Raw genomic sequence first — 24,910 nt, 5'->3', positions numbered from 1 at the left:
GAATTTTCCACTCATGTGTTATGATTAACTGTACATAAGCTGCATGCACGCATCATATAGAATGTTTTTTGAATTCCACTTTTCAGCCAAGTATTGTATCCTAAAGCAGACTTTAAAAAAAAGAAAGAAAACCGTACAACAATTGGATATAAGACATAGCTGAAAATTTTACCAGTAGTGCAACAAGAAGCATCATATGTCAAAGTGTGAACAGAACATCAGATTATATAATGGGGTCTCTTAGTGTAAAGTCAATCCTGAAAACAGTTTTTTTAAATCTAAAAATATAAAATTAATGAGCTTATATCATGCTTTGTCTCCAATTTTTCTTCCTCCCAAATCACCATGTAAGAGTAAACAGGACAGAGGACATTCACAGAGAGACCTACCCATCCACCCACCCATCCATTCACAGAAGCAAAATATCAAGAACAAAAACAACCACATGGAATTGAACCACACATCCAGCAGCCATAGAACCACAATTCCAGTTCACCTTTCTGACCACATATTACCCTAGTAAATAACGATTGTGGAGTCATTAAAGGTAATTAAAATGATGAGGTGCATAGAATTTATTTTGCACTTGTTCTACAAAGCATAAAGCACTTAGGAACATTTCATTTACATTTGTATCTAAAAACAGTCATTTATTTACTCAAAATGAAGGGTAGGATTGCCAACAAACCCCCTGCTCTCTGATAATGTTTAATAAGAAAGGGATTGTACCTCAGTTAAAGATGTACTCCTCTCCAAAAGGAAATCCAAGGCTGATTATTTATTTCAAAGTGGAAGTCACATACCAAATACTAGATGTTTATTATAAAGTTTTGACAGTACTGGCACTGTTTTGCTTTTTTAAAAAATATAAGCTTCAGAAGAACATGATTCTAATGAGAGGAGCAATAATTTAACCCTTTTCCTTCTAACAATGTTTTTCCATACAGTCACTCATTAAAATTATGATGCCCAAAGGTAAAAGCATCTGAAGTGAAAGAGTGGGAAGAATATTGCGATTTGGACCAGAAAATCATCTGGTGGAGCAAATCATCTGGTCAAACAGTCCTCTCCTTCACCTGTTAAATTATTCTCAGGGCCCCACTGCATCTATGACACATGCAGCTTGCTTCCACAAATTAATTGCTTTTGCCCTTTAGAGTGATGAGCAGCAACTTCTAATTGTTGCTAAACACTGAAACTTGTTTCTATCATAAAGTTTAAATAAGGAGGTTTGTTAGCTTACTGGCATTCTTCCTTTTTATTTTAAAAGGTATAGTGTATCTTTCATATACAAAACTGTCAGACACAGACAACTGGATAACTGCATTGTTTCCTGCTATCAGAATAAGTTTTGCAAAAATCTTTGTAACCCTGTTAAGTATTTTTTATCAATCAAATTAAACATATACATTTCACAATATCCATACTAAATTAAAAAATGTACATTTTGCACAATATTTCTGCCTCAACATTTCTTCAGAAACTCACTGAATCCTCAGCTAAAGGATTCAATTTTTTCACAATGTTAATAAATTAATGTGGTCTATGGATTGCCACTTAAGGATAATACAGATTTGTATATAGTGCAAAAAAACAGATGATGAGTATTGTGTTATCCTGATAAAACTACAGTAATGTGTAAAATTAGTATTTTCAAAACGTTACATTTTTAAATCCTTGTACACAAAATGATTTGAGCAACTACCAGCCTTTCCCAACAGAGTACTGATTATATATTCTCCAATCTCAGAACATAGCGACATTAGGCAGAAATCAATTATTCTGGAAAAAAGTTACACACCTACAGATTTGAATGACTGTCCGTTTCTTATGGCCATGTGTTTTAAGGCTTTCTAAAGGCAATGGTGACACTTGATCAAAGTAAAGTTCTTTCCCCACCACCAAATTAAATCTCAATCTATTACAAAAATTTTACCCACTGTTTATTTTAACAGCATAATCTGAATACCTGGATATAAATGTTCAGCAACATTTCAGTTGAACTACATATTGTACAAATATGTAGAGATATCCAGTTAAACCCAAGTGTTGCATGTTCCATATTAATGTACTATACAATATTTGTTCATTGGAGAATTGAGACACTTGATGATGTTTTGCTGTTAAGAGTTGTTCAACTTAAAAGTATAAATGCAAGGTCAATTCCTTTCCTAAGCTATCATCTTTTAACTAAGTTCTGCCACTCCAGCAAGTACACAGTTCACATATTCTTCCTTGGCATTATCTGCTTATAAGAACAATTAAGTTATTAGCTTAGTCTTCTTTCTGAGACACTAGTTTACAATGTAGCTGGATGATGCTTTTATATTAAAGCATGATCTCATGCAATTTGATATAATATAGCTAGATCAGACATTTTTACTGCAATGGAAACAAGAAATTGATATGGGTTATTTATCAAATATTCTTGATATCCCAAATGACTGTCAAACTGGGTGCTCAATTTCTCATACTTACTATCTATCCTGGATAGATTCCAATGAGAAATCTTTGGTATTGTATTCAACAAAGCAGGATGCCAGTTTAGTAATGTCAGTACGTTCTTGGCATATATAAATAAAGGTTCTGAAAGATCAAAAGAATCCCTATATGCCTTTAAGAGATTACCAGTTCAGGGTATTACAGAGTTATTGTGCAGATGACACTTTCTGATTCACTGATCATGAATACACAATTCAAAAGCAGCCATATGATCACACATTTCCTCTTTTTTTGAAACCCTCTGTGCTAGCATCAATCAATAGCACTAACTGGTCAGCACTAACCAGAATTCAAAGTTGGAAACACTAAAATTCATCATTAATTCAAATTATACTGAATTGTGATTAGAGTATGTGCCAATATAACCCCTAATAATGGCTGAGGCAAGCAGAATATAGAAGCACATACTCCCACAACACCCTTTAACAATATTGAGAGTGTTACATTTGTATTAAGCTAAAGGTACAATCTACAATTTAACAAAATGGTATCAAAGACTAATTCTAAAACAAGAACAGTGACTATTGAGAAGAAAAAAAATGGAAATGTCATCTGTAAGAGGCAAGCCTGAAAAAGACATCAGTGATCACCAAAAGAAAAAAGATGGAGTAGGATTAAGCTGACATGGACAGAAAGTGCATTTGAGTGTCACACATGAATTAGCAGCACTACTAGAGTATGAGGTAACTTTCGGATTAAGTAAAACAGCCAGTGTTGTATAGTGATTAAAGTGCTAGAGTAAGAGTAGAAGAGCAGTGAAGCCAGATGGGTGACTTCGGGCCCGACATTCTCTCTCAGCCCTAGATGGAGATGTTGAAAAATACCTACCTACCATGTAAAAATAAAAAGAAACATAAAAGTGGTTGAAAATAAACAATTCTCTGTATATTAATGGTTTAACAAGTTTTGTTCTAGGCTCTTTCTGAGGATACACAATTCTCAAGTGAGACTTTGGAATGGTACATGCAAACAAGGCAATTATAGACCAATATTGAATAGGACCTTACTTTGGATCTAATACACAGTATTAGAAAAAAATCAAATTAATTTTGTTGTAGTAGTGGTAGTTTATTAGTACTTACTATTTTACAACTTATAACTATTAGTACTTACTATTTAGTAGTAATTTATTATGCACTTATAACTTAGCACAGTATGTAACAACTGCTCGCATCCAATTAAAATGATCAAATTTATCTGTTTTACAAACATTTTCCTATAAAATGTTTTTTGACTTTTAAAGTTTTGTATGTCCTACAATTTGATCAGCAAACAGTAACTTAACTCTGCTCAGGAAATTTTTTCTAATGCTCCATTTAAAGTCCACCTTTATGCCAAATTATGCATATTTCTTTTAATGAAACAGCTTTACAAGTCTCTCTTAATTAATTGGGTAGGACTTATAAAAATTAAAAGCTTAAGTTTATTATATTAAGTATCCATTCTGTGGTTTATGGTTTGAATTCAGTGTCCCTGCCACTGAAGGAATAGCATCCACAAATGGATTATTTCTGTCCCCTCCAATTCTGCTCTGGAAAGTTGAGGAACTGTCTGAAGCAAATTTGGGGTATAGCCAAGAGGGGCAGAGAGAAGTCATACTCATATTGGAAGTAACCCCAAACTAACTGAAAAAGTATGTCATTGCCATTAAATCCCATAATCACACTCATTTTTAACATAGGATGAGTTCAGTCTTGAAGCATTCAATTTTTTTAAGGTCCCAATTCATCTTGCAGCCACTCTCATAGCAACTAATTACCATGCAAGAAAAGGAAGGCTTTTCTGTCTTGTCAATACACAGAGAATCTTTTATTCCATATTACTGACACCTATGAAGATTGCAAGAGTGATTTAAATATAATGGATTATTTATCCATGGTCACAGGCAAGTAGACCAAATTTTCCTGCCTCCCCTCTCCCCGCCTCTCCTCTCCATCAGTAACATGTTCTGCTCAAACTTAGCAAACTCCACTTTAATCCCCTACTGCCACCCCATTTAACAGGATTCCCTAATCTGCACTGGAACATTTGGGAAACAGTATTATGGATAAAAGGGAGAATGAGGCCACCTACCTGTTATTGGTAGATCTCTAGATTTAATTCAATCCAGAACACAGAGAAGAATGAAAAAGGTCTAAGATAAGGGACCAAAAATGACACCTCATCTGTTATAGCTGCTATTCTATTCCTATTTCCTTGCTTATTCTACTGCTGCTTCTGCAATATGGGTTGAAAAAATTTAAATAACTATTTCACTTTAACAGCAAAATTAGCATATCTATACAAAAAGATAATTCCTACATTTTATTATTTTTAAATAAAATATAAAAATTTGCTATCACACATTCCTTGTTGAACAAAACAATTCAAAGCAGTAGTTTGAACAAATTCAGACTGAATGTACTTTAGCAGGCAAGTTGGCATAATTGTTTGTATTGCTCAGTGATATATAATCAACCTTTTTTCCCCCCAAAATTAACAAATTTATAAAGAATAACCATTTTTTAAATATTAGAATCCAAATATGTTAGTTCTTCTATAATTTTGTTTTATTCATGGGGAAAATATATCAGGATGAAAAACCAGATCTTAGGCAAAAATTTAAAATAGCCCCATATCTACCTGCATGTGTCCAAGGAAAGCTTTGATTTGTGTATTTCCTAGAAAACAGCTGTCCAATTCTCCTGAGTCAGGAGGCCAACAGTTTTAATAATGGAAGAAAAGTCTGAAAGCCATTTATAATATGGCAGGAAAAGAGGTTGTACATTCAACATTACAGAAACAAATACTTCTGCATGACATATCTTTATACTGGTATATTATGTAATACCCTGGAGCTTTAAACTAAGCTCATGAACCTGCTGGAGCTTTCCCACAAATCTATGTAAATTATACATTTTGACTTTTTAAACTTCATTATTCTGGTACTGGCATTCCTCCATAAAGGAAATACAAAAGTCACATCTATTTATAAAGAGGGTAGAAGCATGTTGCAAATATAGCTGCATTCCTTCTAACTGAATCAGTGCCAAAAGACCTACAAGGGCACTTAGGTCAATGTCTACTTATACAATTAGCTTATTCTATAAATCACAGCTATAATTAGATCTTTGCAAATGTCTTGCAAGCCACACATTTAGAATTAAAATTAATCTATGTGTAGCAACTCCTTCCAGGCTCAGCAACCATTTTTTATACTTGTCAGAAACTGTCAGTAGTATCTATACACCAGTCAGGCATATTACATTATGTTGAACATCTCTCTCAAAAACGAGTCATCATCATCATCATACGAACCATAATCTTTATTTTTTTACAGTTAAATAGGAAATGCAGTAAGAATCCTCTCAGAAAATAGACAAGAAAACTAATTTAGATAATATTACCCAAGGTGAAAAGCCTTGCGTGGCACTGTAGAAACCTTTTTAGCTATTTAAATATTCTTTAATAAAGATAATTTACAGAAAGATCAATACAGCCACAAGTTCTTCAAAATGCATGATTTTAATACAGCAGCTGTTGATCAACTGCTACTTCTATAAAGAGCAGAATAACGACAGATCAGCATTTCCAGAGCAACCTCCTCCTCTCTAACTATAGCAAAAATTGATCATTATTCTGACAGCATTATTCTAGGACTTTTCTAAAATTGTAGCTACCTAAAGCAGGCAGGCTGCTTCTACCAAATCACATCCAAATGCTGCATGAAACGGTTTCCATTAAAAAAAAACAAACCCTCCCTTCTCTACATACCTATCCACTCCAGCATCTGCTCTAAAAAGCCCCCAATTCTCCAGTGCAAATTTGCTGCAGACAGGAGAGCTGAAATAGCTGGGGGAAGTTTAATCAACAAGTCTTCCAATCAAATATTACAAACCTATATTATCACTTTTTATTTAGTATCAGATTCTAATACGCATAACCTGCGGTGCAAAATTTTGCCGAGTAGACATAATCTGGGTTATTCTTTCAGCATTACTAATTGGATTTGAGGAGCTTTCCCCAACTTCTGATGTGTTATACCACAATTTCTATCATCTCCCATCCAGGTTGGGGAAAACTGAGTCAAAGCAAATTCTCTAGCCATTTTTATCTAAAAAAAATTGGCAAGCAGTATGTCTGGAATTATGAAAAATGTGAACAGCTATAGAAAGTATACAGTGAGAATCTTTGGGTAAGGAGTAGACAGTTGTCACAATCTTCATTATCAAATAGTTTATAAGATTATCAAGTTGAATTCATTAAGAGCATTTGGTTATAGAATGTATGCTACTACAAACGTGCACTATACATATATTAGACGAAGGTTCCCTCCAGATGTTACTAAATTATAAATCCTTGGCTAATGGTAAGGAAGGCTGGGAACTGCATTTTAACAATATAGGGAGAGGGCACAAGTTCCCCATTCAGCATTATCATTTGGGTTTTTTTTCTCGATTTGCTAAGTCAATTAGGTGTTTTTCAAAGGCAAAGGGTATGTTCATTTGTCAAAATAACCCATTAAGCCTGGCTTAGTAACAAATTTGTCTGCAAGCACCATATGCTCAACAAAAAAGCAAGTGCAGCTATTAAGCCATCTGTGACTTGGCTAGCCCGAACAACTGAAAGTTTTCCTCTTCATCAATTCCGCCAACCCTGCACTGCAGTAAACACTCTTGCTACAATAAAAGTTATCCTGATCTTTCTGCTATATTGTATGTCATATAGGGCTGCAGCAAAGGAAAAGTGTCCCAAATCAGGCAGAGTGATTTCATACCAAGCAGGAAGTTTATGCGTTAGGTTAAGAACCCTCCGCTTGAATATAGGAAATTGCCTTTCACACTATTGCCTCATATGACACAGATAGCCAAAATTCAGGAAGGCTTCCTGATCTATAGGAGAAGGTTTGGTTTAGGGGACTCTAGGATAGGAAGAGAAGGAAGAACAACATCAGTTGTGAAACTGTCTTATATAAGCTGCCTCTTTCTTGCTCAATCTATCAATTTACTACTTTGTAACTTTTTTTCCTTCAATTAAAAGAGAATGTGTTGTTTACATGCACTTATTTTCAAGGGCAAAGATGGGAAATTTGGAGTTCAGCAACATCTGGAATGCCACAACCCCCAGCAGGCCTAACTAAAATGTCAAGAACATTAGTTCAGCCATTAGGTTATCTTCTTACCAAGGGCATTGTGGGAAGAGCTAAAATTTTATGGCTGGTCTTACTCTTGATTTGTTATCACTGCTGGTAGTGATGGTCCTTAGTATGAACTGCATTAAGAGACAAGGGAATCAAGATAGGTTGAGTGCTGTTATATTACCTGCCCTAGGATCATACAACCCTTATGCAAACCAGCCTGGTGATGAAGCGGGAACAAAAGTATTTTATGGCCCTGCTTCTATCATCCATTCACTTAACACAGAATTTGGGCAGGGAATCTCTGTGTTTGACCAGCTATTCATATACAGAGTATATATAAATTAAAACAGCATGTAATCAGCTCTCTTGATCTCACAGAGACTCTACGTTCAAGTAGACATGCTGACACAAAAAGACTACTCTCCAAACGTTAATACAGAAAGACAGATCAGCCATCTTATTTCAAGGCAGGGCTAGAAACATGTCCCCACTTCTGTTTTATTGTGTAACTATGCTGTGTACAAGTAACACATGAATAGGGCTAGTTTTATTAATAGTCCCTATTCTTGCTTCTTTTTGCCTTTTTGTCCACTTGCTTCAGGGGATATAATAAATCGCGTTCTCTGTAAAGAATATCAGAAAATAGCTTTACACTTACTTGATGAAGTCTTCTACTCTCCATTGTCAGGAAATAAAATACAGACCAGTTACCCCACTGTTTCTCAAACTTGGCAACTTTAATATGTGTCGACTTCAACTTCCAGAATTCCCCAGTCAGCCATGCTGGTTGGAGAATTCTGGAAGTTGAAGTCCACAATTAAAGTTGCCAAGTTTGAGAAACACTGATTTAGACCATAATGTAGCCAAAACTGCTGATTTTTGCAAGGCTTGTTTTGAAACAAAAAATAATTTAGAAGGCTAGAGTATAACCAAGAAGTCAATTTCCCTGGGAAGAATCCAGTTGTTCCCAAATATCCTAAAACTTCTCAATACAAAATCTCTGCTAAAACAAGGAGAGCATCAAGTTGCCAGAGGTAAATGTGCTGTAAAATAATAGGAACTAATGAGCAATGTAGAAGTAATATAACCTGTAGTGCATACGTGGCTCATTTTTCCTAGGCAGTACAATAAGTTATTCAATCAAAGAGTTGTTAACCTAAAACAGTGTAAAAAGATGATGTCCTATCTCATCCTTTGATTCCCTGTGACTAATGCAGTAAATTCATTCTAGGAAAATAAAGTCTACAGTGATGTAATACCTTGTCATAGTTAAACTAATATAAAAAATTAAAAGCATTCACTGTATTTCATATTTAGTTTTAAAAAGCAATAGGAAGCCTTTTAGAATTATGCACAACAGATGTAAACAATATATTCAGAAAGGAGAGTTTGCCACTGCCTGATTTTACATCCCTTTTCAAACGTTAAACATTCCAACTGGGGTATGAAACTTAGCCTTGAATTAGCAGAGTCTGTTAACTCAATTGATAGGTCCCAGTCAAATCTTCAGGAAGTTAATAGCTTTAGAAAAGTGGGTGCTCATAGGTCTAGATCAAATCCAAAATGAAGTTTTGAATGACAATGGGTGTTCCTGTATCAAAACCACAAATATCCAGCATCCCTTTGTCATCTGGGTCTGCAACCGTAAAGCTGCTGGATGTCATTCCACAAACTATTAACTTGGATGGAATACCCATTCTCTATAAAAAGACAAAGAGAGACAGAAAAACACTTTTTTCAGATCATAACTGCATAACAACAAATTATTTATAAAAGCCAAGTCTTACAGAGTTTATTACTGAAGTGCACAATCCATAGTCTTGCCACCTCCCTGGGAAGTGGGAAGGCTCCCTTTCTCTCAGTATTTTGTCAGGATTTTTGATCCCAACTATCACTGACACAATTAGGGAGACCTGAATGTGGCAAATGGGGGAAATATACTGGCTTTCTTAAATGTACACTTTCTGTCTTATCTGCAGAAGCCCTTTTCTTTTTACTGCTCATTCCTTCTGCTTTGCCCTTGAATAGCTTTTACTGCCTCTGATGACAAGCACTGTTACATTCGTGGATTACTTATGTGAGCCCGGTATACTTCTAGATGGTATGACTGTAGTGCAGATCCCTAAAAAGCCACAAGCAGTGCTGACACAACACTAATATAAAAAGGACTGAACTAGCATGCACTAAGCACAAAATCACCTTATATATTTGTATTTAATTCTATTTTAGGATCATAATTATATTGTTTACCATATCAGATATAATGGTTTCTGAAAATGGTCCTTTGTTATACATAACATACATCTTCAGAAAGTTGGCAAGTACTTAAGAATGCAGGATTTTATAAAGGAACATTTTTTTCTTATTTTGCATTTCATAAAGAATACTTACCTCTCTGTACTGCCTCAAGGCTGTGGCAGGATGAACATCTCCAGCAAAAGTCTCACTATCCATGAAGATAATAAAAACATCAACTGCTACACCTGTCTTTTGGGCCCACAGCACTGGAGAAGAACAATTGGTGGCACCCTTGGGAATCTATGATAAGTAAGAAAATCATTAAGAACCAAACAAGCCAGCAAATATTACATAGCTTTTTCATTCAGCAGTATTTCTGCCAGGGGATCCCATTCTGCAATGGGAATGTGAACCAAAGCTTATATATAAGAATTCCAGCTTTGTTGGTTGTATATCATATTCTATATAGTGAATGATGGTTTCCCTGGGAAGTGATCAAATGCCACCTAAATTATTTTTGCCCATCAAACCAACATCTCCTGTGACTTGCAATATCAGTTCACAGTTTCAGACAGAGACCTATACTACTTGCCCATTGAGCCTTTCCTCTGGAGATGCCAAACTGATAGGCAAATGGAGGAACACAACAAAGCAGTTTTAAAGGCAACCCATGCAGCTACAGAAGTTCCTGTTCCCAGAGAAAGGGAGTAAATTTTTTTCTGGCCTGAGGGCTAATTTAGTGGCAGCTGATTACAACACATGCCAACAATTCACAGAGGCCTTTTTCATCTTTCACACATGCACAGACAAATCCACAATACCCATAGCATGTAAACAGGCATACAGGTAGTCTTTGCTTATCAACAGTTCATTTAACGACAGTCCACAGTTACAACGGCCTTGGGAAAAGTGCTTTACAACCCCATGGTCGCATGATTGTGATTTGCGACCTTTTTTGTGTTGGTTGTTAAGTGAATCACCATGATCATTAAGCAAATCACATGTCATTAAGAGAATCACATGGTCATTAAGTGAATGCCAGCAAAAACCGTCCATTGGGGAAGCTGGATTTGCTTAATGACCACATGATTCGCTTAACAGCCATGTGATTCGTTTAACAACTGCAGTGATTCACTTAACAACCATCATAAAAAGGTTGTAAAAATCAGATGATTCACTTAACAACCAAATCACTTAGTGACCTAAATTCCAGTCCCTATTGTGGTTGGATAGCGAGGACTACCTATACATATACAGTCTTATGAAAAAGGAAGTACACCCGCTTTGAGTTCTGTGGTTTTATGTATCAGGACATAATAAAAATCATCTGGTCCTTAGAAGTTCTCAAAAGTAGGTAAATACAACCTCAGATGAACAACACATGACATATTATACCATGTCATCATTTATTTTACAAAAGGAAAGCCAAAATGGAGAAGCCAAGTATGAAAAACTAAGTACACCCTTACTGCTTCCATAGGTATGAAGAGGCTAAGTAGCAGCCAGGTGCTGCTAATCAAATGCCCTCGATCAATTGATCATCAGCAAGTGTGACTACCTCTATAAAAGCCGAAGTTTTAGGAGTTGGCTGGTCTTGAGCATTGAGGTGTGTGTTGACACAATGCCAAAGAGTAAAGACATCAGCAATGATCTTAGAGAAGCAATTGTTGCTGCCCATCGATCTGGGAAGGGTTATAAGGCCATTTCCAAACAATTTAAAGTCCATCATTCTACAGTGAGGAAGATTATTCACAAATGGAAAACATTCAAGACAGTTGCCAATCTTCCCAGCAGTGGACGTCCCAGCAAATTCACCCAAAGGTCAGACTGTGCAATGCTCAGAGAAATTGCAAAAAATCCAAGAGTTACATCTCAGACTCTACAGGCCTCAGTTAGTATGTTAAATCTTAAAGTTCATGACAGCACAATTAGAAAAAGACTGAACAAGTATGATTTGTTTGGAAGCATTGCCAGGAGAAAGCCTCTTCTCTCTAAAAAGAACATGGCAGCACCATGTTGCATTTGAACAAATCCAAGACTTCTGGAACCCTGTCCTTTGGACAGACAAGATCAAAGTGGAGATGCTTGCCCATAATGCACAGTGCCACATTTGATGAAAACCAAACACAGCACATCAGCACAAACATCACATACCAACCATCAAGCACGGTGGTGGAGGGGTGATGATCTGGGCTTGTTTTGCAGCCACAGGACCTGGGCACCTTGCAGTCACTGAGTCGACCATGAACTCCTCGGTATACCAAAGTATTCTAAAGTCAGATGTGAGGCCATCTATCTGACAGCTAAAGCTTGGCTGACATTGGGTCATGCAACAGGACAATGATCCCAAGCACACCAGCAAATCTACAGCAGAATGGCTGAAAAAGAAAAGATTCAAGGTGTTGCAATGGCCCAGTCAAAGTCCAGACCGCAACCCAATTGAAATGCTGTGGCGGGACCTCAAGAGAGCTGTGCATAAACAAATGCCCACAAACTTCAATGAACTGAAGCAATGTTGTAAAGAAGAGTGGGCCAAAATTCCTCCACAACAATTTGAGAGACTGATAAAGTCATACAGAAAATGATCACTTCAAGTTATTGCTGCTAAAGGTGGTTCTACAAGCTATTGAATCATAAGGTGTACTTAGTTTTTCACACATGGCTTCTCCATTTTGGCTTTCTTTTTGTAAAATACAGTGGTACCTTGGTTCACGAACGCTTCTGTTCACGAACAATTCGGTTCACAAACAGCTCCGTTCGCAAAATTTTGCCTCCGTTCGCGAACGCCGGATCGGGTGACGAACAGGATCCGCAGCCATTTTCCCTCCTGTGACACGTGGTCGCGGCTTCCTGTAGGGAGGGGGACTCTCCCTCCAAGCAATAACCGTCTCCCCACCCGCCTTCCTGTCCTCCACGCCAGAAGTCGCGTTGAGCAAGGTTAGTGTTCTCTCCCTTCGTACTGTATTTTGTTTCATATTTTTGCGGTTTAAAAAAACAAACAAACATATAGTTCAGAATGGATTAACCGTATTTACATTGAACCTTATGGGAAAATTTGATTCGGGTCACAACCAGAGTCACAGAATGAATTAAGTTCGTGAACCGAGGTACCACTGTAAATGATGACATAGTGTAATATGTCATGTGCTGTTGTTCATCTGAGGTTGTATTTACCTACTTTTGAGAACTGCTAAGGACCAGATGATTTTTATTATGTCCTGATACGTAAAACCATAGAACTCAAAGAGGGTGTTCTTTCTTTTTCACACGACTGTATGAAGATTCTATCCACACTGCAATGAGGCTCATTGCAGCATAGGATAGGGGAATTTTTATAGAAGGCTGCACTGTACAAGATGGAGAGGACTAGTTTTGCTCAGCTGTAATTCCATCTCCATTCATATTCCTTTCCTTTCTTTTTTTTAAGTTATTACCAAGAGACATCCTCTGCAAATCCAGTGCTGATTCCCATCCTCTTCTGCATCTACCCTCAATACTTATTAAAGTTCTTTAATGACTTTGCCCTAATCTCTCTTCTGTTTTTATTTCCTTCTATAAACCCACACACACAATAATAAAATTCTACTGCCCCAAACTAATCTACATAGTCTGATCTATTAAGTGGGCTCATTTTACTCTTTTACTCCTTATCCTGTAACTTGCTGGGCAATATAGTGTCCATGTGCTTTTAAATTATATATTAATATCCAGCCTCAAGTACAAATCAAAGCGTATCCATACACTCTTACATCTCTTATTACAATTACCCCTTTTCCCTTTTCCTTTCTAATGAAGTTTAGGTACCGGATTCCTCAGGTCAGTGTTCTTTCTTTTTTTACTTGGTATAAATATTATCAAATGTTACATACATGTAATAAAAAAATCTCTTGAAAATAAAATGCTTCCGCGAAAAGATTACTTGTTTAAAAATTATTAAAATACTTCTTTCCATAATAAATACATTTAGTTAAGTATTCTCATATAAAATTACAGAGTGACTTTAATCATATTAGATACCTCAGACATTTTCTGTAATACTTGTGGTAAAGTCATATCCTCAGTCACAAGACAAGGAACTACTTCATGGGAAAAAGCAACAATGTGGGAATCTTTTTCAGTGCGTGCAACAACCTGGTGAAAACCAAATGAGCGAAAGTAAAAACAGAATGTTATTTTCCTGTTTTCTTAAACTAAAAAAGCATTTCTCTACCTCAGGCTTTCTGTAGTTTTCAAATGCTTCATAGCTGTTTCCGCAAGCCTTTCCTCTTCTAACCCTCTGCAACATCCTCTTTCCTCTAATTCATCCCTCTTCTAACCCTCTGCAACATCCTGGCTCTTTCAACTTTTATTTTCTTTGGATGCAAGTGCTGAAAATGCGATTACCAGATCTTGCACAATGGTTCGTTCTTGACTTGTAGAACAGGTACTGAATGGGTGCATCATCTTGGCCAAACATTTGCTTTAGCAAGGGAGGCATTAACCACTGTAAAGATGCTTTGTTGCCAGTTCTAACTTGAGCAACAAGAAAATTGTTAGAGACGTGGCACGACAAGATCGGGTAGGAAGGCATGGAATGAATGAAAGATATCAACATGTCTCCAAATATTCTCCAGCAATAAGTCACTCAAATTCCAAACGAACACAGGCATTTGGGGGTCAAAGGAGGAAGCATACTTTTGGAAAGCATCGACCATGCTATCTGAAAATAAACAGGATAACTGAGGTTCCATTTATATCTGAATAAATAAGTAGGCCAGGAATTAATAGATTTTTTGCCTGGAGTGGTTTGTTGCTGTTTTTGCTTCAAAAATATATTTTATAGTCTGCTTTTATATTTTAAAATCATATTTATCAAATCATGAGGCAGATATCCTAGGTTTTATCAAATTACATCTCTTCAGGCTTGGAAAGGCAGAACACCACCATCACATCCCAAAGTTTGGGACTAAAAAGAACCATAAAAATGTGATGTTTCTTACCATGCACATTGCTGCAGCAACTGTATTGGCATTCAGTACACTACCAAAAACCTTTTGCAACATAGAATCACTAACATCAACTGCAAGCAAGAAACGTTTTCCCATTGGTTCTACTGTCTAAAGAAAGAGGGAGGGGAAAAGTCAGAACACATAATGCTTTCCATCATTTTTTTTTTTAATGACATGACTTTTCATAGCATGTGAGTGCTTCCAGTACCAGCAGTATCATTCAAAAAACTACTAGTCAATTATAAACAAAAATATAATACAGTTATATAAAGAGAGGTCAGTAAATGTTCCTCTCCACCACCACCTTTCCCCAAATGTATGTTATAGCTGAGGGAACCCAGCATAGCATAATCTGTAGACTAAATCTTCATGAGTCTTAGATAGGGAAAAAAAGGAAAACAACAGCCTAGACTGTTATGGACTGCTCATAAGAACTCTGAAAATAAAAATCCTAGGAATATTTACCATCCTGCCTTTAACCTTTATTACCAAAATCAGAACTTCCCTAAACAGAGATTGTTTAAATTGGAGACTTACACTGAAAATAGTTAAATAAATATTCATAAACATTACCTTGAAGGACTTGTAAAACGAAGCATTTAGAGCTTCCAAGATGTCCTTGTCTGGTTGCCAGCGTAGTTTTCCCCGATAACCACGTTCTCCTTTATAGTTTTCTAGTGCAACCAAAATATGGAATGGGTGTATTCGAGCCTAAAGAAAGAGTTTTGTAAAACATACTCAATATATTAATTTCTCTTTCTAGCTGTAATTTCTGTTAATAAGTATGTTATAAGCTCAATGATTTCTGTAATGGAAAATTATATTCCTTTAGGTATTCTGGATACAAAATGAAATAAAACTTTGCTAACATGCGTCCAAAGTATTATTGCTAGAAATAACTGCTACAGTGTCCCTTAGAACATTTTTTTTAATTCATCTAAATGAGATAAAAAACCTTTTTAAGTTATTCATTCAACTGTTCATTTCATTGGTTATGAGAGATTCAAATTTATGTGATGACTTCAGATTCGGTCTAGGAATCCAAATGATGCTGCTTCATTCTCTTTGCCTTCTGTGAACCTACTTCTCAAGAAAAGAAATCTTTCCAATATGCAGTTCACAGCCAATGTTCCCCACAAAAGGATAATTTTTTGTACAGTATTCACTTTTTCAGCAAAACAATGATTCCCCCATCTAAGCAGCAGAGAAAACACGCAAAAAGAAAGATGACTGGATTTAAGAAGCTCCCCTGTAAAAGAATGAATGGGAAGAAAGTAAGTTTACAAGCATATTAAAAAATCTTGGATGCTGTCCAACTTCCCTCAGCAACGAGAGTTGCCAACTTCCACTGAGATCAATCCCAAAGCTTCTCCATCCTGAACAAATCAATGTGGGAGAGATCATTCTCCAATAAATAAGAGGGTCAAGATCAAAACTATTACTTAATGACTACTGATTACTTAATCCACTTAGTTTGGTGTAGCGGTTTAAGGCACCAGGCTAGAAACTAGGAAATTGCAAGTTCTAGTCCTGCCTTAAGTAGAAAGCCAGTGGGATGATTTTAGGCCAGTAACTCTGTCTCAGCTCTAGGAAGGCAAACCACTTCTGAAAATCTTGCTAAGAAAACTATAGGGCCATGTCTAGGCAGTCACCAGGGGCCAAGAATGATTTGAAGGCACACATGCTTAGCCACACATAAAAAAAGCCTAAATTACCTATACAATAAATCACTCCATCTGTAAAATAGTAATAGCTTTATTGTTAGGCACATAAAACTAGGCAAAAGAGAGGCATTGAAAATACAAACTGATATAATAATACATTACAACTCAATTAAACTGAAAGGTCCATTATATAATAAGATTATCCTCTATCATACAAAGTAAAAAAGTCAATAAATATTTATTTTAAAGCAATTTCACAGGATCCTGTGAAAAATAAGCTATTTAGTATTTTCTTAAGGGATTGGTATCCAAGCATAATCCTGGTAGAAGTCTATTCCAAAAAACTGGAGGCACGTAGAAAAAGCTCTTAACCAGGATGTGGCTATTCCAGTATGTGGTAGAAACAAATAACTCTAGACCAGTAAATGTGGACAAGTGCACAGATAAATGAGTCACCAGCAGATCTTTCAAATAACTAGATGTATACAGGGCATAATGTATCAACTCATGATAATTTAATAAATAAATAATTTAATAATAAAAATAAAATAAAAACTCATGATATTAAATAAACTCATAATTTAATAACTCAATTTAATAAAGATAATTGGTACTATTATCTTTATTAAATTCCCAACCAATGTAACAATTGGCAATAAAAATAGATAAAGGCTAAATAAGGAAAGTCAGAATAGTACAAACAACCGCATTCTTGACACAAATCAGAAGGCAGAATGAGGTCTTGTGTAATGTGTAGAACTACACATTCTGTGAATATTTATTAAATGGAAGCAACAGAGTTTGTTTTTTTTTTCCTATAAAAAGCTTTAAACATGATATGTCATTTATTTTGACTCATAGGTTCCTCAGTTAAAATTAATTGATCCACTGTGTGCATGCATGTATACATACTTACACACACACATTCTTTAATATACAAACTTGCACTCACATATGTAGCACACAAGTACAAAATATATATCCAAGAAAATAAGAAACTGTTCATGGATATCTGGACTCAGCAAGTTCTATATATGCATATTCTAGACCAGCCCTTCTCACATAGGTTTCCACAGAATCTTAGGATTTCAGAAGAGATTGTGGTTGAAATTAAAAAAAAAAAAAAAACTTTTTTCAACTTTGTACATCATGTAAAACTAGCACTCACAGTGGCTAGAATTTTTACACACTGGGCCTCAGCTGTGTATGGTTTTTAATAACTTTACTACTGTATTCAATATTGTCAATAAATGTTCATGGTGTAAATATCATTAATTGCAATCAATTTACAATATTCATTTTTTAAAAATTCTACCAGGACTACCTTTAGAAAAATTAAATCCCATATTGTCTTATTTATTTAACATAAATGTATTATGTTTGCCTTGTAAGTTTTTAAAATTTATGAAAGGGGAATAAAGAGATTAATTTCAACAAAGCTAAGTTAAGCATAACTATATATTTTTTTCAAGAAGTAGGGAGCTAAAAAGTCATATTTAGTTTGAGATAGGGGGAAAAACTACTCTTGCAGAGACCATTCTTCAGTAGCATCTTGTACAATAGACATCTGTTGTAAGACTTTTAGCCTACTTGGATAAGGTTAAAAAAAAAAAAGTAGGATTTTTTTTTAAAGGAAAAACTGAAGTTTCCTCTACCCACATTACTGACTTGCATTAGTTAATACCTTTGTGGTGGAGGGGGAACCAAACAAAAAGAATAGACTAATAAATTGGCCAAAATAGATAGATCCACAGCAAAAAAAAATCAAAAGAGCATTGACAATTATTATTGGATTATTATATCTACAACTTACTGATCATGCTAATGCACTAATAATAACATGCTATTGTAACATTACATGCTAATGTAAACATAATAATTTTTATGCAAGGGTTCCCTGAGACCTGAAAATTATTCCAAGGATTCCTCCAGGTTAAAAACTTTAAGAAATGCTGCTCTAGATTAAATCCCACTAAGTTCTAACACTCTTACTCCCAGGTAGGTGTGCATAGTTTGATGCTATGTTGGGGGCAGCTCTGTTCTATTCAACTTACCCTACATGCACTGGGACCATAATTGGGGAAGAGATCCTTAAGGTACTGAGCTGTTTTTCCCCCCTTCTGTTTACAAAATAGATATGGATTAATAGAGGCCTTTCTGTTGGGAGTGCAAGGAAACCTAGATATGCTTAACTCTGTAAGTCACTTTGCTCAGTTGTTCCTATCAGTAAGTATGCTCAGCCCATCAGTATGCTATGGCCTTATGCTGTTATTTCTCCCCACGCATATGGGCTGAGTGGTTGCAGTGGAGAACCTCTCCAACCAGACAGACTCTCCACTAATCAATAATTCTAATTTTCCTGATTCCTCATCCTTGTCTTCATGGATAGAGGAGGTTCTCCAATGTAGAATCTCATCCTCTACATCTGCAGGATCTGCAAGCACTCCTTGAAACAGCAGCAGCAGCTTCTCCACCCCTCCTGCTTTTTTTTTCAGCCCCTTGCTTTTATTATTTGTTCCTCCATTCATTTGCTTGCTTTTAACAGCAGCATCTATTTCCAAACCTCAATAAATGAATGATAGCCCCTTACAATTTATACATGATTATCTGATACTTTACTAACATATCAACATTTCATCTTTTTCTAAGAGCAGTCCAAAACTGATTAACAATTTTAATCACTGATTAACCATTTCCTAATATTTTTTTTTCACACAGGAAAAAAGTATTTTCCTAATGATATGACAGAAGGGTTGTTGAAGCAGAAATAGTGAATCTTTCTCTCCTTTGACCATTCCCTTTGTAAGTCCAATACCTAGAATGTTAATAAATATTTGTCTTTTGGATATGCTATAGTAGTTTAATTAGGCATTTATGCAATGATTTATTACAATGAAGCTTAACTTTCAATAGTGTTTTTTATTAAAACGTCAACTAACAGAATATTGCTAGAATACAATGCAGGCAAGAACAATGCACACAAAATCCTTACCTTTTTAAGAAGTTTTTCATTTTTTAGTCTTTCACAAACCATTGCTACTTCTGGACTTCCTGGTTCAAGAACAGAATTTGCTGTCATTTTTCCCAGGTTTTTCAATACTGCTGTTAAGGGCATGTCCTGTAGCAGTGCTTTCCATACCTTGTACAAAATGAAATTTGAGGGTAAGGAAGAGAAAACTCATGGTGTTTAAAGAAAAAGGTATACTCAGTGTAAATATGCATAACTTTATCATAATCATGTACATATAAGAATACACGTAAAATTTGTTAAAAGTGCTATAAAAACAGAGGACTAGTAAAGTGCAAAATATAACATTATGTAGTGTGATTCAAAGTATTATTGTTTACTTTATTTCCTTACCTCTTTAGATTTCAAGTGACTTGTCAGGAGGTGTTCTCTAACTAAACTATACTCTTCTATCAAATGAATCACTTCCAGTTCATCTGTTGTATGCTTTACTCTTTCCACTGCTTCTAAATACTTCAACACTTTTTCAGCCTCAGCAGAAAGCCTGCTGTCTTTATATGCCTCTTGGACCTCCTTCCATCCCTTCATTACATACTTAGTGACAATGGCCAGGCCTGTTGAAATAGAACAAGTTTTATTTGTAATCTAGAAAATACTTTAAAAAGAAATATGAACTTCAAAACAATTTGAAGTTACAAATATTAGGCTGGAAAGTGTATTTATTTTGCATTTGATATTTTCTGGCATCTTAGCAAAACTAGCAATTTGTCTATCTATTTTACCTTGATATATAAATAGTGGAAGATGGTGTAAAAGCAAAAGAACAAATAGCTTTACTATTTAATTAAATACATATGCACACACACAATGCCTTTTTCACAATTTATTCATTTGGTCCTCAGTTTTTAGGATTGTTGGTCGTGGGCATTCTTTCTGGTGTAATTCTCCATTGCTTTTGCGATTTGTAGCAGTTAAAAAAAAAAATCAAGGAAAGGTAACAATGGTTTTTTGCCACCTCCTTATCTTCTCTGATAGACAGTGAAGATCTTGTTTTATATGAATAACTAAACTGTCAACTGGCCATCTTTAGCCATATTTAGAATATGTGAAATTACTTTAATTAAAACATATTTACTACTTCTAGAAAAATCTCAAGGTTTTGATTAAAAAAAAAGGAATGAGATGAAAAATTAAAAACTCATGTATGAGTTTAAAATTTATTGGAGATTTTCCCCCATCCATTTGACAGTATAATATAAAATAAAGCAGTACATTAATAAATATATTTATTTTAAAAAGTGAAAGTTGTGTATTCTGTCCCACATTTAGCACTGTTATACATCAGTTTGCTTTTCTCCCCACAATTAAAGTCATGGTTTAATTTACAGAAGTACACTTCTATTTAGGTGCATGATTTGCACAGATATATAACATCTACAAAAATGCCTGTGTCTATAATACCTAGGTTATTTCAGACAAAAACTCCCTAGCTTTATACAGGTGGCCTCCTTTCCTCAGTCCTCACTCTCTTTTGTTCAAACACAGACAAAATTACTTATTGGAAACCATCCTTGTTGAATCAGAACATCTCCAGTTGTTGTTACCTTCATTTGCAGGCTTTAGATGTGATAACCTAAGAAGGTCTTTATGACACCAGCCATTTTTCTTCTTGTATGCTGTCACTGCTAAAGCAATAGCCATGTCATTCTTTCCATTGTACCAAATTGCAACAGCTTTTCTCAGGGCACGGCCCCACATGCCACATTTCATGCCCTCCTTCAGATCCTTTTTAAACTGGATGAAAGTGAAGAGGTGGGTTGGTATACGACAAATTTCAGGGACAGCCTTATAAGCTGCTTGTTTGGTTTTTGCATCAGAACACTGTGAACAAATGGCAAGCGCAAACAATACTGGTTCCTGTTTTGCTGCTCTACCTTCCTGGCTGAACGTCTTTATCTCCTGTACTGCTTCATAACCTTTGCCACCTTCAATAAGCCTCAGAAGAGCGTCTACACTTTCAAAGCTCAATTTTTGTTCCTTGACACAGAAAGCACCTCCTTCAGAACCAAAACACAAGAAACGGCGCAGTCGAGTCATGTCTGTAACTTGCCATGCACATCCACCTTCAGAGTTTGAAATCTGGCTTTCATTGCATGGTTGCATTTGACTTGCTCCTCCTTCCATTGTTTCTCAGTATAAAGAGGCCTCCTGAAGAAAAAACAAAATCACTTCATCTATTTGTACTCCTGACTTTATGGTGAGTTTTATTAAGACAGTTACTCAGTAAAAATATTTATTTCAAAACAAATCTGGCAACGTCTCATGAAAAGGATATTCAATATTCAACAAAAACCTTGAGAATGAGAATCTATTACATACAAGATATACTAGATGCAGTAAGTATGAGAGATGATCTCAATTTCTAGATAACTATTCACTGATATAATTCTAAAAAATTAACCTAAATGATCTAATTGTTATTAGACAATGCTAGTGACTCAATACTTGAATTTCTTCTTCAATCCCAGTGAAGGGTTTTTCACACAGCAGGCCAATGGAATCAGTTGGTCAGATATATTAATAAAAGCATATTTTGAATTTTTTGAAAGATAAAGTAACTTTCATAATTCTTATCTACCCTATGCTGGTCTTTGTAATTAGAAGTCATTCTGCCAATTGAAAACATAATCACTGTACGTGCATCCAGAGACCAAAATATTTTGGTAACTACATGTGTATGAAAATCCCTATCTCCAATGCATCCCTAGTAACTGAGATTTAAGAATTTCAAGTTGTCATTTATTTGATGTATATCTTCCAGTATACTAAGAATCCTACAGTTACTTTTAATTTCTGAACTTAAAATATTTTGCCAATTTTATTTTTTTCCTTACATCATGTATTATTTAAAGATAGGCATGCTTATTTTACATTTCAGAACAAGGATTCTGATTGTCAACATATAATTATTGCTTCAATTAGGTCCAGTGCAGTACCCAATCTGAAATATCATGTTCTTAGGAAACATGCAATATTTTGTTTTTAAAAATAAGTTGTGTAAATGTGCTAATGAAATCCCACCCAAAAATACATATTTTATCATTTGAAACTGAAATTAAAACCAATTCCCTCACAACATACAAAAAATATTTTGAATAGCAAAATTTTAGCACAATTCCTAAATTAAAGAGGCACTCTCTAGTCCAACAAAAATGCACTACTGACAGGTGTGCAATTTTAAAAAATTATTAAATTGTTTTTAATAATTTCTTTAAGTAGTTTTCATTGATAAAACAATATGAAACTTGAAATACAATAAATTTAAACATAAACATTTCCTTATTAAAAAAAATAGTATAAAATCCTGTAACATAGTTCAGAGCCAACTAAATGCATTATGTGCCAGCCATTCAGGGAGAAAGCAGTTATGAGTGCAAGATTCAACACAGTGCAGTTTTTCATTTGTACCCTACCCATTTTCCAATTTGCTCAAAGTGCTGTATCTTAGCTTATTCAATGTTTTCTGCTGTGGAAGAGATTAAACAAAAATAGCTATTTATTGGATCCAGCTCAACACATTCCATAGCTAAGTTTCAGTTCAAATTTAATATTTTCTGCAGCAGTTCAGGCTGAACAACCTTTTTGACAGTGAGACTGTTCATGCCAAAATCTACGATACAATAAAGAGTGCCTCTGAGGATATAAAGAATTCATGTTTCTACCGGATGTAATCAGGTAATTACCATAGATTCGCTTGGGGAATTATGGTATTGAACTTCTCACACAGCTACGCACCGAGCAGCCAAAGAATATTACATGCAATGATCTACCAACCTACTCAGATCTTGCAAAACCTCTTCGAAATCATTAACCAGACACGTGCAGTTCTTTATTCATGCATACTACGGTATGCACATTCCTCACGACAGCAAGTTGCACGGTGGCTTCTAGCGCTATCCTGCATTATTGTTCAACTCACATTTCCCCCCTATCGAGGGTGCCCCAGATGGATGACTCTGGAGATCCCTGGGCTTATTGTGAACTGCTTCTCCCCACCCTCACGAGGTCAGGCGGTAACAACTGCCTGGATTTCCTCGGCTTGTGCCACCGAGCTGGGCATGAATGAGCGACTGACAAAGAGAGAAAGGCGGCTCGCTTCGTCAGCGCTCCTAGGCCCAGCCTGAGCAATCCCTGGAGCGCAGCAGGGCGATTCCCCGCCCGGGCGAGGCGGCCTCGCTGCTGGGAGCCTAAGGCGGGTTGGGCAGCGTTCCCTGCACATGCACTCCGTACCTCTGTGCAACTGCGGCAGCCTCACCGGCTTTCGGGAGCGCAAGGAAAGGATCCGTTTCTCCTCAGGCGTCCTCCCCAGTCACTCCTCCTTACCCCGCCAAGACTGCCTGACAACTTCCCTCACGCAGCAAAAACAAGAGGGAGGGAGCCGGATGGAGCAGCGGGGCTAGCTATCGTCGCCTCCACACAGATGACGGGTATCCCCAAGACCCGGATGCACTGCCCGTCCCCCCCCCCGCCCCGCAACCCGTATCTGTCTCGCGGAGTTATCCCTGTGGTCTCGCAGGCACAAAGAGCCGCAACGCTTCAGTCTGCTTTTCTGTGGGTTGTGCACAATGCCATGAGCGGGGTACAGTGCTCCCTAGGTGTTAATCCAAATTTGGTGCTTGAGCGGAGTACACCAACCTGAACTGGAATTGCAATACTGTATGGATGGGCTGCAATTTCAGCTGCTATAATCCTCGGACATTTTGGCAGGCAAAATTCGTGGTGGCGAGGATTATGGGAATGTAGGAAAGCGTATCTGGAGGAGAGGAGTTTGAGGACAGATTTTGACATTTTAATTTATTTTTTTTATTATTATTATTATTATTATTATTATTATTATTATTATTATTACTGCAACCGGCTAATCTAGCTACATTGCTGTGATTCAGTGAGGGATTATTTTAATTTTCCGAGAAAAAGGAAGACAGCGGTCCTTGTATTAAATTGAAACCAATGGAGTGCAAGAGCCAATTTGGTATAGTGGCAGCAGACCGTGAGTTTTAGTCCCGCCTTAGGCACAAAAAGAGTCTCCCTCTCAGTGAAACGAAGGAAAGGTTCACAGATGCGTTATCAGGTTCAGTCACCTAAAACCTCAGTTGGAGCCACAGAATGAAGGGACAAAATGACTCAGATATCAGTCAGTGGCTGCGTTTGCACAATATTCTACGCTGTAATTAGCAACGTTGGATGGTACTATTAACATGCTAAACTAACCAAACAAGCCTCAGTATTATGGATGAACGTGATGATTTGTTCACCCAACGCGCTAAGATATAATATAGTTATGGTTTGTCATCCCTGACAAGCTGATTTAGCGCAAGCTGAAACACTGCTAGCATAGCATAGCCACCCAAAGACATTTTAGTCTAAGTGT

The 24,910-nt window shown here is 36.2% G+C and overlaps 1 protein-coding gene across 4 annotated transcripts; it reads right to left on the bottom strand.

The window, feature by feature from the left end:
* Positions 1–132: 132 nt before the first annotated feature.
* Positions 133–23,948, bottom strand: RO60 (Ro60, Y RNA binding protein). Of its 4 annotated transcripts, none has more exons than XM_007420991.3 (9): positions 23,770–23,948; positions 21,084–21,687; positions 19,873–20,093; positions 19,504–19,650; positions 15,421–15,558; positions 14,839–14,955; positions 13,877–13,990; positions 10,013–10,159; positions 133–9,321 (listed from the first exon to the last, which is right to left on the bottom strand). In XM_007420991.3, exons 2-9 carry the CDS (start codon positions 21,661–21,663, stop codon positions 9,169–9,171), a joined length of 1,617 nt encoding a protein of 538 aa, XP_007421053.1. In that variant the 5' UTR covers positions 21,664–21,687; positions 23,770–23,948; the 3' UTR covers positions 133–9,168. The 4 variants fall into 4 exon arrangements, with proteins under 4 accessions (XP_007421053.1, XP_025024597.1, XP_025024587.1 ...); XM_025168829.2 differs by having other exon boundaries at positions 21,590–21,687; positions 23,770–23,944; XM_025168819.2 differs by having other exon boundaries at positions 23,795–23,942.
* Between the last annotated feature and the right edge of the window lie 962 nt (positions 23,949–24,910).

This window comes from Python bivittatus, unplaced genomic scaffold (assembly GCF_059951505.1).
Source record: "Python bivittatus isolate LINGU-HERP-01145 unplaced genomic scaffold, Pbiv_v1 ctg000700_np1212, whole genome shotgun sequence".
NCBI lineage: Eukaryota > Metazoa > Chordata > Lepidosauria > Squamata > Pythonidae > Python > Python bivittatus.
The sequence above is the reverse complement of the archived record's forward strand: the minus strand, read 5'-3'. Positions and strand labels throughout refer to the sequence as shown.

Coding starts and splice junctions, on each gene's coding strand:
- RO60 (XM_007420991.3), bottom strand. CDS start 21,663: ATGGAAGGAGGAGCAAGTCAAATGCAACCATGCAATGAAAGCCAGATT. Junction 15,559..19,503: donor ATGAAAAACTTCTTAAAAAG/GTAAGGATTTTG, acceptor CTCTTTCTTTAG/GCTCGAATACACCCATTCCA. Junction 10,160..13,876: donor TATTACAGAAAATGTCTGAG/GTATCTAATATG, acceptor TACTTATCATAG/ATTCCCAAGGGTGCCACCAA.